The 18,636-nt window shown below is 46.4% G+C and overlaps 1 protein-coding gene across 1 annotated transcript in view; it reads right to left on the bottom strand.

Moving 5' to 3' along the window:
- Positions 1–3,300: 3,300 nt before the first annotated feature.
- The window catches only part of LOC111958680 (protein Aster-A-like), a 31,642-nt gene continuing 16,306 nt past the window's right edge, over positions 3,301–18,636 (bottom strand). Inside the window, 14 exon segments of the mRNA XM_070437502.1 lie at positions 3,301–5,797; positions 5,958–6,078; positions 6,345–6,452; positions 7,243–7,321; positions 7,642–7,860; positions 10,444–10,547; positions 11,123–11,265; positions 11,672–11,793; positions 13,001–13,147; positions 14,017–14,173; positions 14,726–14,952; positions 14,955–15,022; positions 15,351–15,469; positions 16,031–16,111. Coding sequence (XP_070293603.1) covers positions 5,696–5,797; positions 5,958–6,078; positions 6,345–6,452; positions 7,243–7,321; positions 7,642–7,860; positions 10,444–10,547; positions 11,123–11,265; positions 11,672–11,793; positions 13,001–13,147; positions 14,017–14,173; positions 14,726–14,952; positions 14,955–15,022; positions 15,351–15,469; positions 16,031–16,111 — 1,797 coding nt within the window. The 3' untranslated portion in view covers positions 3,301–5,695.

Raw genomic sequence — 18,636 nt, 5'->3', positions numbered from 1 at the left:
AACGTCCCCTTTAAGGTGGTCACAAAAGAATAGTGGATTCATGGCATCTATGTTTTCTTACAAGTTTTGTTTTCATTTCAGGTTAAAGAATGGCTCCAAACGACCATTAGCTCTCGATAGCCCTTCAACACTTCTCCACTTCACCCCTTCTTCCATTATGACACCATCTCATTGTGACACCATCTCATTACCCCATCCAGGAGGACAAGCAGCCAAGAGGCTTGTCCAGAGAACAGATGGATGAGAAGTGAAACAGCCAATGAAAAAAAAGGACATATGCTGTATATTTGCATTTAAATACAGTAGTGTACCATCTAGCAGTACTATAATATCAAAGAGAGTTGTATATACAGTACGTATGGTTAATTATGCAATCCAAATCTTCATTATAATACTCCTACATTATATTAAGTTAGTATTGTACATTAAGAATAGCTGCATGTGTAGTGATACATCCTAACCATGGGCATTAATATGTTTCTTAAGGTCAATTTCAGGATTCTAAMGTGTGCTTGTATCAAAGCAATTAGAGGTCAGAACTCAACTGCAATCTGACACAATGGCTTCAGTAGCCGGTCTTGATCAGACCTTCAATGGCTATTATGCGCAGATCCAGACTAGCCTACCGGTATATTCAAAAGCATTCCAATAAAACCTTAAGTTAATGAAATGAGTACCCTGAGGAGTAGTAGCCTAACACACGGTTGACTAGCTGGGAGTACTGGATTGTACACATCCAGAGCAACTATTTCTGTTTGACAACATCTGTCTACCCTTTAAAGGTTAAAGCATTAATGATCTAGTAATGTTACCAATAGTCTTCCTCTTTTTTTGGGACAGGGATAACTCTCTCAAACTTAAAAAGTACATTAGGATCAGGGTAAATTCACTATCCAGTGTCTAGTATAGGACGGTAGAATGCCTGTACATACTGTAGATAGAGGACTGTAGCTAACTATTTATCAATGCAATGGAATCATTTTCACGTAACCGGTGATTTGCTTATGTCAGACGATTTAAGGTAATTAACATGGTCAATTCCTTAAAGCTATCATTATCCACCAATGTATCCTTCTAGAAAGTGTCACATTATAGCAGTGCCATTTTAAAATGTTGAAACTATCATTCTACCATTGTGACTGGAAACCTCAATATGCAACATCCATACATTATACATATATTTATTGCAGTATAATTGTATTCTCTCCATATTTCATTAATGCTTTACTTGCTAGATTTTCCTTACCATATTTACAACAAACAAGGGCTTGTGATATTAGCTACCATTTTACTGCCGTGGGAAACTACCACAATTTGTCCAGTGTGCCTAGAGCAGGAATGTCTGTGACTGGTCAAAGACCTGAAACGGTTTAGACAAGACGCTAAACTGGTTTAAAACAAGTTATTTAATGAAGATACCTAATGTGAGCAGAAACTATACTATATACAGTGTTGGCTTAGTGCTCATATCAATCAGTCCCTATGGAGCAGAATACAGTGAGTTGCTATTGAAAACKGACATCCCTGTCGTTCCTATTTGGCAGTCAATTCTGAATTATACCTCCAGGGGCAGCATAACACTGCCTAATGTGGACTGCCATCTTGCATGCATACTTTCTTGTATAATTTCATTGGGATCTGGGTTTGCTACATTTGAAGTACAGAAAAGTGAAAGAATAATAGGATTGTTATCACATGATAACTGCCACACATGAACAAATGCTCATTCTGTAGAATTAATGTTCAAGATTCTGAATTATTCAAAATTCCTTTTAAAAACCTTGACGCCGATTTGGTCAGGTTAGAGTTTCTATTCGCCTTTCACAGAACTTCAACATTAAATAGCGGAATATCTTGGAAAAAACAACAGCCTTAAAACAAGGAATAATCTACTTCTGCTGTAATTAAAAATGTTTACTGAAGAGAGCTGTTCCAGTTCACATTACTATGGAAATGTTGCTTGCCAAAACAGTCAGCTTTATACCATAATACAATTGTCATGTGATAATGGAGTAGGCTTTATGTCTGGTTTATTAAATCAAAACAATCTCTACCTTGTCAGATTTTTATATTTGGGGGAAATGTTTGTGGGAACTTCTCGGTCTCTGACAAGCAAGACCCTCTTTCGCGCGCAGAGAGAAATAGACAGACAGAGTGTAATAATATCATCTAAAGAGCATAGGGCTACTGAAGTGTGGGACATAAATGGCCTGTTGTTCTGGCATGCAGTCACATGTTGTATGGCTGTCACTGTGCTGTGGCTAACCTCATGATAGAGTACCTGACTGGAAACTGGTGATGTCACAGTGATGTAACATTTCCAGGATAATTGACGGGCTCACTGGGAGTCAGGGGGATCAGATAGCCGATATTGTAGTCTGTTGACCATGAACGACTTCGGCAGTGGTCAAACACAAACTTTCCCTTATGACCTTTCAAACCGCTTTAATTGACAACTCCCAAATATACTTTAATATAATGTACAAGGTGCCTGAGGGTGGCCTTACAGTTAAGGGCCCTGCACATATACGTTCTCCCCCCCATTCTAGCTTTAACTCGACTGATAGCTACGTTGAGGAATTTTTTTTAACGTTCTATGGCTGTGATATGTGGCTGTCCCACCTAGCTATCTTAAGATGAATGCACTAAGTTGCTCTGGATAAGAGCGTCTGCTAAATGACTAAAATGTTAATTGTACGTATCCTGGCGACTACCAGCCCTACACCGCATCTCCTTTCTCTCAGTCCCCCCTTTATTAACAGAGAAGGTATGAAATTAACAAACAAACACAGGAGAGTTCAAGTTGTCTCCTTTAAAAAAAAAACGACAAAGTTTGAAGTTCCCCATCAACTAACGTGTCCTCTGAAGCTCAGATGGTACAGCATGGCGCTTGCAACGCCGGAACAGTGRGTTCGATTCCCGGGACCACTCGTAGGTATAACGAATGACTACGTTGCTTTGGGTGAAAGCATCTACTAAATGACATATTATGATATATTATCTAATACGCTAAGCAGTATGACCGCCCTTCAACCTAGAGAGATAGCAGGCCAGATCAATTCCTGTGACATGAATAGATTGCAACAGTGTCTCCTGCTCCTTGGTAATGATGTAGGCCAGTAGATCAACTGTGTTTCTAGGTCAATTGACAGTATCGATCTACATGGACTTTGTCTGAAGTCGCTGTTATTGGCAGACAWCTAAAATCAATGAAATGCTTTGCCTCAACAGGTCAAAGCAACAGATCAGCTTGAATTTGGACAAGCTGGGAAGTCAGAAAGATGACATAATTACACCGACTGTTTTTAAATACTTTTTAGTTCAACTTTTTATGAAAATGGTTAACATGACACACACACTTWAAAAAAATAACTCTTCATTTCTCTCCAGGGCATTGTGTACAATCAAATCGTTTACAGTACATTTGCTCCCCGCGACCCCCATCCCCCCTCTCCTACCTGACCCTAATAAATATAGTAAATCCTTTGATCACTCACTGTTTGGCCGTGCACAGCAAGGCTCACACACTTCCACAGGCGAGAGACGGAAGGAGAAAGGGGGGTAGGGAGCACAACGAGGAAAGAGAGAGAGGGGAAGAGTGCACGAGACAATAGGAGGGAGGTTGAAAAGGAAAATAATTAGGAARAGAGAAGATGGTTTATGACAGTGGGGGGGGGAAATCAGAGGGGGGGGTGCAGAAAAGAAAATTAGATGCCCTTTCGAAAAACAAAAACAATAAGAAACAGGATAGACTACAAAATAAAGATATAAAATGAAAAGGAATAACATCAATTTGAACTCAAACACAGTACTGCAATAGTTTCCCTTTATCTTTTTCCGGGCCTAGACTTCTGGTTGGTCCTTTCTAAGTCCAGTCCACACTAGAAAGTCACTAGTTTATTGCATCCCTCTGTTAACCTGGTCTACGGAGTCTGCGTCCCAAACGGCACATAATTTCCTATGTAGTGCACCACACTATAAAAGGGAATAGGGTGTTATTTGGAACGCAGACTGGTCTACAGAGTACAGTCAGTAACCCTGAAACACTTCAAGTCCGATCCAATAATACAATTAGGAAGTTGACCAAGTGCGGAAAACAAACAACAAAAAAACTCAGACAAAAACAAACTCAATCATACTAATCTTAATAATACCAAATGTAACAGTGACGATGTGACGTTGAGGACACTTCTTTCTAACACATGTCAGTCTTCTTCTCCAACTCCAGATCTTTGCTTGCTTGTCTCATTTTGCCCTAAACACACTTTAGTGATATACTACTTTTTACACATTCAAAAGTAGTATAATCACCAAATATCATTATTGCTATGACCAGGAAATATAAAATATTCACTTTACAGCTCTTTCTTGGTCCGTGCTGAAGTATTAACACAGAGCATATAGGAGGAAAAAAAAGAAAAAAAATCACTCGTATTGAGAGCGGGACAGGACTTTTCGAAATCAAAGTCGTGTTAAATAAATACTGTAATGGTCTGGCGCGCACACTCATCATTCGCTCTCTCAATTCTCAAAACRACCCAGTCACCCTCAAAAAGACAGCTAATGAAAGAAAACGAGCTAGTAGAGGATTTAGGAGTCTTTTTGTATTATTCACACCTGAAAATGAAAAAAATGTAGTCTTGTTTTGAAATGACTCTCCCCTAGCAGAGGACGGACTGCTTTTGTAAGAGATCAAGCCTTTAAGATGGAAGCTGCTGATCCCAGATGGATGGAGAGAAAGAGAGAGAAAGAAWGAACGACAAATAGTTGGATTACAGAAAGTCTCCTGTATCTATCAGAGCTTTCCCCTCTCTCGTCCTTCTCTCGTCCCTCTCTCCTCATGTGTCCCTCATTTCCAGAGGCTCAAGGGGGACTTAGYTGAGCGGACCCMTCACAYCGAGGCACATAAGTCCCCTAGGCTGGCTTCAGCTGGGAACAGAGCCATAGCTGTTTCTCAGGGCTGGGAAAGCTCCCAATTTCCATCCATTTTGAAACGCAAAGTTAATCCAGGTTGGCCCATTTTGAGAAATGCAGTCGGACCAAGTCAATCCATTTTGAAATGCTTTGGACCCCGAGTCTGTCCATTTGAAATGCAGCAGCAGGGCTGCACATGTTGAAATGCAGTCGATCGTCTGTCTTTCTTGAAAACGTCTCTTGGATTCTCAGGCAGGGGAGATGGTTCAGGGAGAGCAGCATGGTTGGGTTGCATGTGAGGAGCGGATGGTACTATACAAACTGGCCAGCCGTTAGCCCTGACTGTGGGAGATATGGTTGGCTCACCATGCTATGTTATTGCTGTAGTCCTGAAGACATTCCCAGTCTAACTGTCTGGACGTGAGAGGTGGTGGTGACTATGGAAGGTGGAACTTTGCCATTGCAGGTTACTCAAGACTGAGGTGTGGGGATTTATGGGTAGCGTAGTCCCAAAGGTCCCTCACCCCCCAACCCCATTGCAGGTTGCTCAATCTGAGGTGTGGGGAGTTATGGGTAGTGAAGGTCCCCTACAGGTAATTCCCACTCCCCCCACATCTCTCCCTGTCTGTTTTGAGTAGAGAAGCAGGAGTGGAGCTTGGGGGTCGGGTGAGAGTGAGTCACTCTCCCTGATTGGCCCAGCCTAACCCTCCCCCTCTGGCCACCCCTCCCCATGGTCTATTCATACCCACTTGAGAGCTGGTGAGGGCTGGAGGGTGGAGGATCAGTGCTCAGTGAGAGACTCCGAAGTGGGGTTCGAGGGGGGATCCTGCTGGACTTCTGGAGTGACGACGCCACGGTGGAGCTTTTCCAACGACTGTTTCATCTGGGGGAGAGAGACAGAGTACAGAGAGACAGAGGACAGAGGAGGAGGCTAATGTCATTACGACAGCCATGATGACTCATTCACGAATAACAGTGAAGCCGTTTGTAAGCCTTGTGTACGCTTTGTAAATGATGTGCGCACATACAAAGTAAACACACACCTGGTCTAGCAGAGTGACTGAGGATTGGAGGATCTGTTGCCATTTGCCCAGCTGGGCCTGGTGGATCTGTCTCTGGAGCTGCAACACCTGGGCCCACTCTCCTGCCGACTGGGGTAGAGGACTGGATGGAGAGGAGAGAGGAGAAGAATGAGAGAAGAGGAGTCAGTTCACATGCTAGAAATGCAGTGCTGGTAGTAAGTAGTATCCAATGAAAGTGTTGGCTTGTTCTTGAGCAACGGAAGATCATAGAACAAAACAGTGGGAATCAGAGGTGCATTTAGTTGTAGTTTAAATCTAGTTTTAAATCAAAAGGGGAATAGGACAGTGTCACCTCTGATGGGTAAGTAGTAATGACTATAATATAAAGATGTACCCTGGTTKGRTTACCTGTCAGACAGAGAGAAGGAGTGCCACGTCTCCAGCGTGTGCGCAGCTCTCTCCAGAGAATACAGCTTGTAAAACAAGAGCATGTTGAGGGCCACCAACACCACCAGACTACAGGAGAGAAAGAGAGAGGAGAGGTGATAGAACAAACAGCAGAGAAAGAAAAGAGAGGGTAAATGTATTGACATAAGTATAGGCCAAAAACAGAGGGAGCGAGACTAGGTTATGAATAAAGGGACAACATTCAGGAATGAGAACTCGAGGAGGAATGGGAAAAGTGGTTGTACAACTCAAACTGTACACACACACACAAACGCTTTTGAACAACAAATCATACTACATCATATGGCAGAGCAGACTTCACAACACTGAACATGTCATTCGACAAGACATTGACGATTATTATACGGTACCTGACACAGATCCTATGCACATGAAGCGATAGAGAAAGAGAGAGAGAGAAAGAGAGGCAGCGGGAGGCTGTTAGTAAGCAGAGGAGATATTCATTCCATTGAACCCCCTCCCAAACACTTTGACGACATGGATTACAGAAAGACAAAACAAGCATTCAGACTCATTTGTACCCTAGTGGAACTCACATACTGTGGTGGTTACGGTAACGCTACAGGGATGAGAGGCCCCGAAAACACTTTCACAATCACTCACAAAAGGTCCAATCCCAACTTGAGTTTAGTGTAGGTTATGTATTGATGTCAAATGGGAGAATTGTGTGAAATGTGCGTATCTCAAGTATGGATTCATCCTAAAGCTCTCTGACAAGCTCAGAAACTGGACAAGATCAGGCCATTGATCCTTCCCTTGGTTTACTCCTACTAAGGGACAGGGGAAACGATCAACAATCAGTGTTTCTTTTCATGCACGCCGAGAGGTCGGTACTCACATGAAGCTGACTATGAGCAGTATGGTAGAGATGCTGCTGCCTCCGCCACGCCACCGCTCTCCGTGCTTATACTGACCACCTGGTCAAAAGGGAAACAAGTGACTTATTGCCAGAAGAGCCTGGATGCAGTTCCAAATCACACCACCAGATGTCAGTGTATAATGCAAAGCGGAGCACCACTGGCATCTGACATTTAGTTGTATGAATTATCATAAACCTGGAGACAAAGAAGTTTGATTGACACGAGGTGAACATTGAACTCTTCTTGACAATCTTTTATATGGGTCTTATTTATTAGTCATCAAACGGAAGAAAATTTACTGAAAAAGGGAGCGACTATGTTTCAGAGTGCCCTAATCAATACAACCTCCTGACATCACCACGACCCTGTTGACTCACCCGCCTCTCTCCGCTCCTCTCCCATCCCTCGGTCCCCGCGCTCTCCACCTCCYGCGCCCCCTCCCTCTCTCTCCCGGTCCCCCGGGCGCCGGGAGCAGGTGCGTTTGCGTCGCCGCATGGCCGGGGGTGTCTTGGCAGAGTCTGCCCCCACCACATCCCCAGAGGTCACCACTGACACCTCAGACTGGAGCAGGGTCTCCAGCTTACACACCTCACTCTCTGATAGGGAGGGAGAGACAGAGAGAGTGGGAGAGAGAGAGAGATAGACAGGGGGGAGAGAGGGAGGGAGAGGCAGAGAGAGACAGAGAGGGGGGAGGAGGGCGGGAGGGGGAGGAGGGAGGAGGGGGGAGGGTGGAGGGGGGAGGGAGGGAGGAGGAGGGGGCGAGAGAGAGGGAGGGAGGAACGGGGGGAAGGGAGGGGGGAGGAGGAGAGGGAGGGGAGGAGAGAGGAGGGAGGGAGAGACGAGAGGGGGGAGGGACAGAGAGAGGGGACAGAGAGAGGACAGGGACAGAGCAGAGAGAGCGAGAGAGAGAGACAGGGAGGCGAGGAGACAGGGAGAGGAGACGGGAGAGAGACAGGAGCGAGAGACGAGAGAGAAGACAGAGAGAGGACGGGAGAGAGAGAACAGGGAGAGAGAGAAGAGGGAGGGAGGAGACGGAGAGAGACAGAGGGAGAGCAGGGAGAGAGAGACAGGAGAGAGAGAGACGGGGAGAGAGAGACAGGGAGAGAGACAGGGAGAGAGAGCAGGGGAGAGAGACAGAGAGAGAGAGCCAGGGAGAGAGCAGACAGGGAGAGAGAGACAGGGGAGAGAGGACGGAGAGGAGGAGGTGAGAGACAGGGAGAGGGGGGAGAGAGAGCCGGGAGAGAGGAGCGAGGAGAGAGAGAGCAGGGAAGAGAGACAGGGAGAGAGAGACAGGGGGAGAGAGAGGGAGCGGAGCGGAGAGAGAGGACGACATAGGGAGAGAGAGACAGGAGGGAGAGAGAGACAGAGAGGGGAGAGAGACAGGGGAGAGAGCGGAGAGAGAGGAGAGAGATGAGAGGGAGAGGAGACAGAGAGGGAGAGAGAGACAGAGAGGGAGAGAGAGAGGAGGGAGGAGAGACGAGCGGGAGAGAGAGAGACAGGGAGAGGAGACAGAGAGGGAGAGGAGACGAGAGGGAGAGAGAGATAGAGAGGGAGAGAGAGACAGAGAGGAGAGAGAGACAGAAGAGAGAGAGAGGACGAGAGGAGAGAGAGAGAGATAGAGAGAGACATGAGAGATTACAGAGAGAAGAGACAGAGATGACGAGAGCAGAGACAGAGAGAACGAGAGAGACGAGACAGAGAACAGAGAGAGAGAGAAGAGAGAGAGACGAGAGAGAGACAGAGAGAGAGAGACAGAGAGAGAGACAGGAGAGAGAGAGAGAGACAGAGAGGAGACAGAGAGAGAACGAGAGAGAGCAGAGAGAAGACGGGAGACAGAGAGAGAGGAGCAGGAGCGAGAGAGACAGAGAGAGTAGGCAGGAGAGAAGAGAGAGACAGCGATAGGAGGACAGAGAGAGAGAGACAGGAAGGAGAGACAGAGAGAGAGACAGAGAGAAGAGACAAGAGAGAGAGACAGGAGGGAAGACAGAGGGAGAGACAGAGGGGAGAGACAGAGGGAAGGAGAAGAGGAGAGAGACCGGAATAACAGAGAGAGAGACAGAGAGACAGAGAGAAAACAGGAAGACAGAGAGAAGACAGGGAGAGAGAGACAGGAGAGAGAGACGCGAGAGAGAGACAGGAGAGAGAGACGGGAGAGAGAGACCAGGAGAGAGACAGGAGAGACAAGAGAGAGAGACAGAAGAGAGAAGGAGAGAGATACAGGAGAAGACGCGAATAAGAGCCCGGAAGATCGAGAGACGGGAGAAAGAGACCAGGAGGGAAGAGAACGAGAGGACAGGGAGAGAGATCAGAGAGAGAGAACCAGAGGAAGAAGTTACAGAGGGAAGAGAGACCAGAGGAGAGGATACCAGGAGCAGAGAAGACAGAAGATAGAAAGAGACCCAGAGAGAGAGACAGAAGAGAGACAGAGCAGAGAAGAGAGAGAGAGAAGAGAGGGCACGAGAGAGAGAACGAGAGGCAGAGAGAGAGACGAGGATACAGAGAGAGAGACAGAGTGATAAGAGGAGAGACAGAAGATCGAGAGAGAGAAACGAGAGAGAGACAGCGAGAGAGCAGGAGAGAGACAGATGAGAGAGACGAGAGAGCGACAGAGAGAGAGACAGAGGATCAGAGAGATACAAGAGCGCTCGAGAGAAGAGAAGAGGAGTACGAGTAGAGAGACGAGAGAGACGAGAGAGCAGAGAGAGCGAGAGAGACAGAGAGCGACAGCCGAGGACAGAGAGCGACGCGAGAGAAGACAAGAGAGAGACTAGGGAGAGATCAGAGCAGAGAGAGACGAGACAGAGATAGAGGAACAGAGATAGCGAGGAGCAGAGATACGAGAGAGACAGAGTGAAGAGAGACAGAGTCGAGAAGAGCAAGTGCTAGAGAGAGACAGCAGATCGAGACAGAGAGAGAAAGACGAGGGAGAGACAGAGGGAGAGCCGAGAGTACAGAGACGGAAGCAGAGAGATACAGAGAGAGATACAGAGAGAGAGACAGAGAGAGACAGAGAGAGACAGAGAGAGACAGAGAGAGACAGAGAGAGACAGAGAGAGACAGAGAGAGACAGAGAGAGGGAGGGAGAGACATAACCAGAAAGAGAGGTGGTAAGCAATAAGAACACAGACACTGCTTTATCCTGAGTAGGAGAACAAGACCACAATGTAAGTCAGTCTCACCCATGTGTCTGTAGTACTCCTCGATGCCRCTCCAGGTGTTCTTCTCGATGAGCGCCTTCACCAGGCTCCACGGCTGCTTCTTGTAGCAGATATCTGACGACACCCTGCAGACACCACCCAGAGTCCATCACACTGTAACCAGTAACCCATCCCTGCAGCACTCTGTGTCACTAGACATAATGCACGGTACTGCACGTACCTGGGACCCCCCCCCACAGTTAAATAGAACATATTATAACAGTATTATATGAAGGGATCACACGGCCCATCAACGTCAGAAGCTAGAAACGTATCATAATGAAAACCGATCCGCCGCTGACCTGACGGAGCCGACAGACATGGCAGCTCTGCTCCCAGCGCCTAAGTACAAGCATTTCCCTACATCCGCAATAACATCTGCTCAATATGTGTACGTGAGCAATACATCAGGTTGAGTTCACTGCACCTTAGAACAGTTTAAAAGAACCCTTCATCCATATCGGGTGTATTTTATGTGAAGTAAGAACATAAAGTCTGGGTTTCTAAGGCAGTGAGTTCACCTGATGCAACATTTAGTAGGTGAGCACTCAAAAAGTCGATTCAAACAACTACAACGTTCAAATTCCACCCCTCCCGATATTTGATCTGCACAGGCAACTCATACACAAATGACTAGTCTAAAGCTGGTGAAAGTAGGTACCGGAGTCTGCTCTTGTTCTTGTTGATGGCGGTGAGGCAGTAGCGGTGCACGGTGTAGAAGTAGTCCTGGTAGGGGATGCCCGAGGTAATCACCTCCGAGTCCACCACGTAACACTCGCCCGGGGCACTGCTCTTATACAGCGTCTGGATGGAGCGAGGGAAAGGTGTTAGCGTTAGCGAATGACCTATGAGGTGTGTCCCTATCCTCAGAAGGCAAGTCAAGTCTTGTTCTCCGACTCAGTGGAGACTCCAACTCTCAACGTTTCCCGTGCCATGCCCTAGAATTTTGATTTTTTTTGCGAACCGGATATTCAAACCAGAACATGGAGGACAATGGAGGCTGGTGTCACTTTAAAAACCGGAGGACAGGTTCATTGTAATGGCTGGAATGAAAAGAATAGAACGGTATCAAACACATCAAATCCATATGTTTGACCCGGTTCCATCCATTTCAAATGAGCCTGTCGTCTGATTTAACATGACACCAGCCTCCACTCGTGTCGCCTAAATGTTGTTAAAACGATGAAATCCAACGTGCTGACTGACTGACCTGAGTTTCCACTACGGGGGCGGTCTTGGGGCCCAGGGGGTTGTTGATGGCGATGGTGTAACTCAGGATCCGGTTGGTGTTCCCACTACTGCTGTCCTGCTGCCACTCACGAACTGACAGGTCTGACGGAGGGACAGAGAGAGAGAGGATGAGGGAGTGAGTGAGTGTGTGTGTGAGAGAGAGAGACATTAAGTGAGAGAAATAGAAAGTAGGACTGAGAGAGGACAGAATGAGAGGAAGGCAGAGGGAGAAAAGTGAGAGGGACACAGCACCGCTTCACAGAGGAAAACGCACTAATTAAAGCCACAGTGTCCTCAAAGCTGGCAGGGGCACAAACCAGGGAGGCCACCAACCAACCAACTCTACGCCTCTATGGCAGTATCTAATAAATGACAACTTTAGGGGACTGTGCTAAAAACAAGGAATACGCAGAGCCCTGTACTGCTTCTCTCAAAACAGACAATAGCATATCAGGTGTTGAAGAGGAGAGAGAGATGGAGGAAGGTTAACACAGCGTAAACAAATACTATGGACTGCTCATTAGAGCTACAATACAATGGCCTATGTCTGAGAAGAGAGAAAGGAGGGGTGTCCTGACTGTATCCCAAATGGAACCCTATTATTCACGTAGGGAATAGGCCAGGGTGCCAATGTTTGGGACAGCTCCTGTCTAAGCACAAGGAGGACAATAAGAATCATTCCATCCCCATACATGACAACAGCCATACTGTGTGGCGCAGCAGAGACGTCCTGCAGACGAGCACCAGGAGATAGACGGTGGAATGGAAAGGGTGGCAACGAGCGTCTCGCGCACTAACACTCCTAGGCCGCGTCCCAAACGGCACCCTATTCCACTATGTTGTACCAGGGCTCTGGTCCAACGTAGCGCACTACATAGGGAATAGGGTGCCCATCTTGGACACAGCCCTAAAGCTTACTGTACAAGCCCTGGAGGAGTGGACTTTAGGAAGGGCCGATCAGTCACAAGGAATGAACTAAGCATTTTGCATCCTATCGTGTTGTAGCCTATCCATGTTTCTAGGCAGACTATCACTAGTACTGGGAAACAGTGGTGTGTACCGGAATGTACTCCAGGAACGATATTTATACTTAAATCTCTTAAAGGAGATATTTGGAAAGGGAATGAAAACAGAATGAGCAGAAAGGAATCAAGAGGAAGAAAAACGAGAATGTTGCCAACGCCAACCATGTGTAAGATCAACAAAGTGTGTGTGTCTCTGCGCGTGTATGTGAAGAGCAGGTGCGCTAGTGTGCACACATGGGTGTGTGGGTTTCCTGTGCGTGTGTGCGCGTTTGCGCTGTACGGACCTGTGAAGTGGCGCTGGGAGAAGAGATGCTGGATGAAGTGTGTGTCTGCGGAGAAGAGCAGGTCGTGCAGCTTGTCCACGCTCATGCGCACCACCATGTTGATGTGCAGCCGGCCAGCCAGGTCCGCACAGAACGACTCCACCTCGTCTGGAAGGGGACAGAGTTACACACCAGTCACAACTATAGTAACGCACCAGTTAGCAGAGATAAAGTCTATCAATCAGAACATCTATGATCTTAGATTTTTTTTTGTTATACCCCCCAGGGTTTGTTGCAACTGCATAGACAAATGGGGCTGGCTTTTCAAGCAACTTCAATTCCACAGTGTCAGATGAAATGGCTTTTCAAGTGGATTAAATAAAATATAAAAACGTCAGTGATAATGGGGGGATAATGTGCTTTTTATTGACGGTACACAGTTTAACACAGTTCTGTTTGAGCAGAAGAGAAGAGTCCCCACTTTAGGTTGCTAGTAAAGTAACACTAGTACAGTTTAGACTTCTGGAACGTGAACGTTGCACTTTATCGGTCAAATCACAGTCACTAAAATATACTTTATTTCAGAAAAGCGAATGCTGACGTCTCAAGTTTCTCTTGAGTTTTGCCTTTAATGCAGCAAGTCACACAGTCTGTTCTCAGGAGAGTCAATGACTGACGTAATGTATGTCCTACTAGACTCCTGGTAGACTGCTAGTATGGGATCAATAGGAAGGGTGTGTTTGCAGAAGTTTCAACTGGCTCTCTTCTGCACGGATCTGAGAAGAAAGGATAGCTGAAAGCAGCAGGGTGGAAACTGCTTTCACCTGTCACGTTCTTTAAGATTAGTGGGAATGAAGGAAAGGAGAGAAAACCACCTTGAAGTTTTTACAAAGGTGAAATTCGAACAAAGTCTCTACAATCCCATCTTTCCCTCTCAAATCTCCCATGTCTGCATGAGATAAATGTATTTCCTATGTTTGCCTAAATGTAAAATGTTTTTCCATGAACCTATGCTCCAGTGGGCTCCAGGAACTCACCCTCTTCCTGTGTGTCTGAGGAGTTGCTGGGGTCGGTGGGCAGCTCGTCGTCGTTGGTGAGCTGGTCCAATGAGGAGAGGTTTCCCAGGCTGGYGGMAGACGGGGGCAYCATRTGATTGGYMSACTCCAACARGCTGTCCCCGYCCTCCTCCACATACTAGGAAATGGCATGTGAGGGGAGAGAAAGGGGTAGTTAGTTACCACCCGCCGTGAGGTCATTAAGGCAGAAACACACACACGACTGAGGAGCCTTAGCGGACAGATATGTCTCAAAGCCTCTACTCTGCCCGGGTCAGACAACAACACTGGCTCTTTTAGGCATAGCATGGGTTGCGTCCCAAATAACACCCTATATAGTGCACGACTTTTGACCAGGGCCATGGAACCCTATTCCCTGCAGTACACTATATAGGGAAGAGGGTGCCATTTGGAACACAGCCATTAGCATTACATCCGAGGCGGATGGCCGTTTAGAGCCAACAAGCGACTCTTTGATCTACTGGGGTATGACTGGGGTATATTTATCCTATCAAGATAAACCATGGAACAGTCATAATTATGAAACTATCTCTATAGCCAGTTCAAAGTTATACCCCCCCCCCTAACTAACGATGCCCTGGGTCATATGAACTTTGGGTGAAACTTTTCAAAACGTTGTCTAATGAATATGACCCTGTAGTTCCCTGGCATGAAATCAAACAAAACTCACGAAAGAGGCAGCAGCCGAGGCTGGGGCGGACAAGGAGGCGGTGTGTGTGGTGGAGGGCAGGGAGCTCTGGGAGCTGGGCGGGCTGGGGTCCGGGGGGTCGAGGGAGGTGCTGCCGGGGATGTCTACGGGCAGACAGGTGGATGAGGAGGGGGGAGAGGAGCCCAGACCACCGCTGGCTAGGAGGGGGCCACTGGGGAACAAGGCTGCCATGGAGGACGGGGAGCTGCCAGAGAAGCTATGGCCCCAAAGGAGCTGAGGTCCAACAGGTCAGAGACAGAGACTGACTCATCCACTGGCCTGAGATGTGGGGGGGGGGGGGGGGTGGAAGGAGAGGTTGAATGATAGAGACAGAAAGAGAGAGACAAGAGAGAGATGAAGGGGACAGAAAATGAGAGAGAGAATGAAGGAAGACATAGGAGGAAAAGGAGGAAGAACAGCATGATTAAAAATTCACAATCACAGTAGTGGCTTTTAATTGAAGGGATCGATAATCCAGAGACATCAAAGTTAATCGACGACAGTTGTAATTTAATGGACAACGCCAAACTAAATGGTCGCATGCGCGCACACACACGTCAACAGAATCTCTCTCTCTCACACACAGACTGCGAACATGTACACTCACAGTAGACCGTTAATGTGCTCGCCGGTGGGGGAGACATAGTCATCGTCTTCACTGGTGAGGCCCAGCTCAGTGCCGTAACACTGATGGACGATGTGCCACAGCTCTTTTGGCGACAGAGGCTGAGAGGAAACAGACATTAACCTTCTCAATGTCTCACTAACTTCTTGGAATTTCCTCTTGTAGGACATTAAAAGTCAATCAATAATTCAATCAATCAGTAACCGATAGTTTTGGTCAGTGTTACATGCATTTTGGGTCCTGTTGCATTTTGTTTGGTTATATTTCATCACTGAATAGTTATATTATCCAATAAACAGTTTTTAGCTGCGCTAACATAATTGCAAAAGGGTTTTCTAATGATCAATTAGCCTTTTAAAATGATAAACTTGGATTAGCTAACACAACGTGCCATTGGAACACAGGAGTGATGGTTGCTGATAATGGGACTCTGAACACCTATGTAGATATTCCATTCAAAATCAGCCATTTCCAGCTACAATAGTCATTCACAATATCTACACTGTATTTCTTATCAATTTGATGTTATTTTAAATGGACAAAAAACATGCTTTTCTTTCAAGGACATTTCTAAGTGACCCCAAACTTTTGAACGGTAGTGTATTCCCAATTAATTTCACACTGGCAGGAGTGTGAGAGCTAGAGGTGGGAGAGGTGGGTACCTTGTCCATCAGTGCGTTCTGCCACAGTCTGAAAATCATCATGTAGCTGCGATCCCTCGCCCCGAAAGACGTGAAGAAGTGCTGGATGAAACGACAGAGAGAAAGAGAGTAAGCACAGAGGAAAACAAATTGAGTGAATGATGGAATGACGGCTAGTGGTCATTGCTATTGATTCGGCTTTGGCTTGTCAAAAAACATGACAGAAATAGCCTATTTTGCCATGATAAAAGGTATTTGTCAAGCATTGGGAGCATCTAAGCCAGTGGTTCTCAACTGATTTTGCCTGGGGACCCAAATTTGACAGTGACAATTGAGACGCAACCCAATATTATGGACTGTTGATGATTCCATTTTGTAATGTTGTATTGCAGCTTCCTTCTCGGGTAGGCTTCACTTACTAAATAGACTCGGTCTCAATTGTGGAAGTAAAGAAAGTCATTATACAGCCATATTAACTGAGAAAACATTTACCAATTGAAGAGAATAAGCCATTTTAAATTAGGTGACCAGTTCAGGAGTGGGGTGTAATACATTATCACTCAGAACATGACATCAAAGCCAGTCTAATAATGTTACTGAACAGTAACACATACCAATGTTTACAATTGAAAAAACAAATTAAGAATTCTTAATCAATTACAAATGTCAATAGTTTCACAACCGTGACATTTTTTTTTAAAGGTGTACATTTTTAACTAGATATAATAAAAAGTAATATGAATGTCAGAATTAACATAGTGAACAATAACTCATTAACCTGTGTGTGTGTGTGTCCTATCAGTGGGAAAGCTGGGGGTGTTTCTTCAGTTTGATAAGTTTATTGAAGTCTGGGGTGATGGTTGACAGGGCAACTCGGAGGTCATGCTGGCTGTCCAGTTTGTTTCTCCTTTTAGCTTTCAGCACGGCCATAGCAGAGAAGACACTTTCACACAGATAGGTAGTGCTGAACGGCAGCATGATTCTGGTTGCATGACAGGCGAGAGCAGGATATTCTCTTACTATGCTGCACCAGAACTGTGGAGTGTCATTTCCGGGAAGCGCATGCTCAGTCCGTGATCAAATGACAGCTCCACCAGCTGATCCTCTTCGTTGCTTGGCAATGTGACGCTTCCCATCTCCACTCGAAAGGGGTCCCGTATCCAGTCGTCTTGTCTGCTGTTCTCCTCCGGGAAGTAGTCGCCAAACTTTCCCTGCAGCTTGACAAGATGCTGTTTAACGTTTTTTTCCCCCAGTGTGTCGCCGTGTGCTTTGTTGATCAGATTCTGAATCTCGAAATCAGCATTGGGAAACATGTCAATATTCCTGTTAGAAACATGATTTGCCCAAACGGTAAGCTTCATCTTGAAGGCATCCATTTCGTCCCTCTGTTCAAATCGATTGTGCCCCCTCCATTGCATTGACACATTGAGAGAATTCAGACGATCAAAAATATCCACCAGGTAGGCAACCTGTGCGAGCCATTCCTCACAATCAAAAAGTTTGGCCAGAGGTGACTTGTTTTCCGAAAGAAACGCAGCAATCTCCGCTGGAAGCTCATAAAAGCGACCCAACACTTTACCCCTGGAAAGCCAGCGGACCTCTGCATGATAAAGCACCTGCTGGTGCTCGCTCCTCATATCCCTACAGAAGGCCTGGAAACACCTGCTTTTCCTGGAACTCGTTTTGATATAGTTGACACACTTGATCACATCCTGGAGAGTGGCCTAGTAGCTCAGGCACCATGTCCTTCGCTGCCAATGCCTCCCGGTGTAGGAAGCAGGGGTTCCACGTCGCACTCTGTGCTCTCTCCAGGATCCGCTTTACTACCCTGGAGTGCTTTCCCGTCATGGCAGCTGCCCCATCAGCAGCAGTGGTCACACCGACGTACCCATCCCAAGCCAGTCCCACAGAGCCCAGGTACATATCCATTGTGTTAAAGTCAGGCTTTGCAGTGTTAGTGGTGGGCTATTCAGCACTTATTATCCCACACGTGTCTGACATAGACCATTAGAATTGCATGGTGAGCCACATCTGTGGATTCATCAAGCTGCTGTGCGTAATGGCCATTTTCACTGATGCGCTCTGATGTCTGGCACGTTATGTCCTCAGACATGTCCTGGATTCTCCTCATGGTGTCATTAGATAGGGGTATAGTTTTAAGTTTGTTGGCAGCTGACTCTCACAAGATTTCAGTTCACATATCAATCGCAGCAGGGAGTATGAGATCCTCTGCGCTGGCGGCAGCTTTTTTTGCACTTAGCAATGCGCTGGGCCAAAAGGTATGATGCGAAGTGCCTTTTCTTCAATGAATCTTGTGAGGCCTCCAGATATTGACATTTTACTGTTTTTAAGTCAGCTGTCTTATCTTTGTGTCTTGGGTGCTTGGTATCCAGATCCCTTTGATTTTGGAGTGGTTTCATGCTCTCATTAGCTAACAGCTCGTTGCATAGGACGCACTGCGGTCCACACTCACTGTATTATATGTAAAACCATATTTGACAAAGTCGGGGGACCGGGTTGTCTGCCTTGTTGTTGACATTGGAAGCAGCAGTAGATGAAGAGGGAGCTGCACGTTTTAAAAACTTGTTCATGATTTTACTCTGACAGCTAGCCTACGTGAGTTAAAT

Source organism: Salvelinus sp. IW2-2015, linkage group LG35, assembly GCF_002910315.2.
Source record: "Salvelinus sp. IW2-2015 linkage group LG35, ASM291031v2, whole genome shotgun sequence".
Taxonomy (NCBI): Eukaryota; Metazoa; Chordata; class Actinopteri; order Salmoniformes; family Salmonidae; genus Salvelinus; species Salvelinus sp. IW2-2015.
Note: the sequence above shows the minus strand (reverse complement) of the source record. Positions and strands in the feature narration are given on the sequence as shown.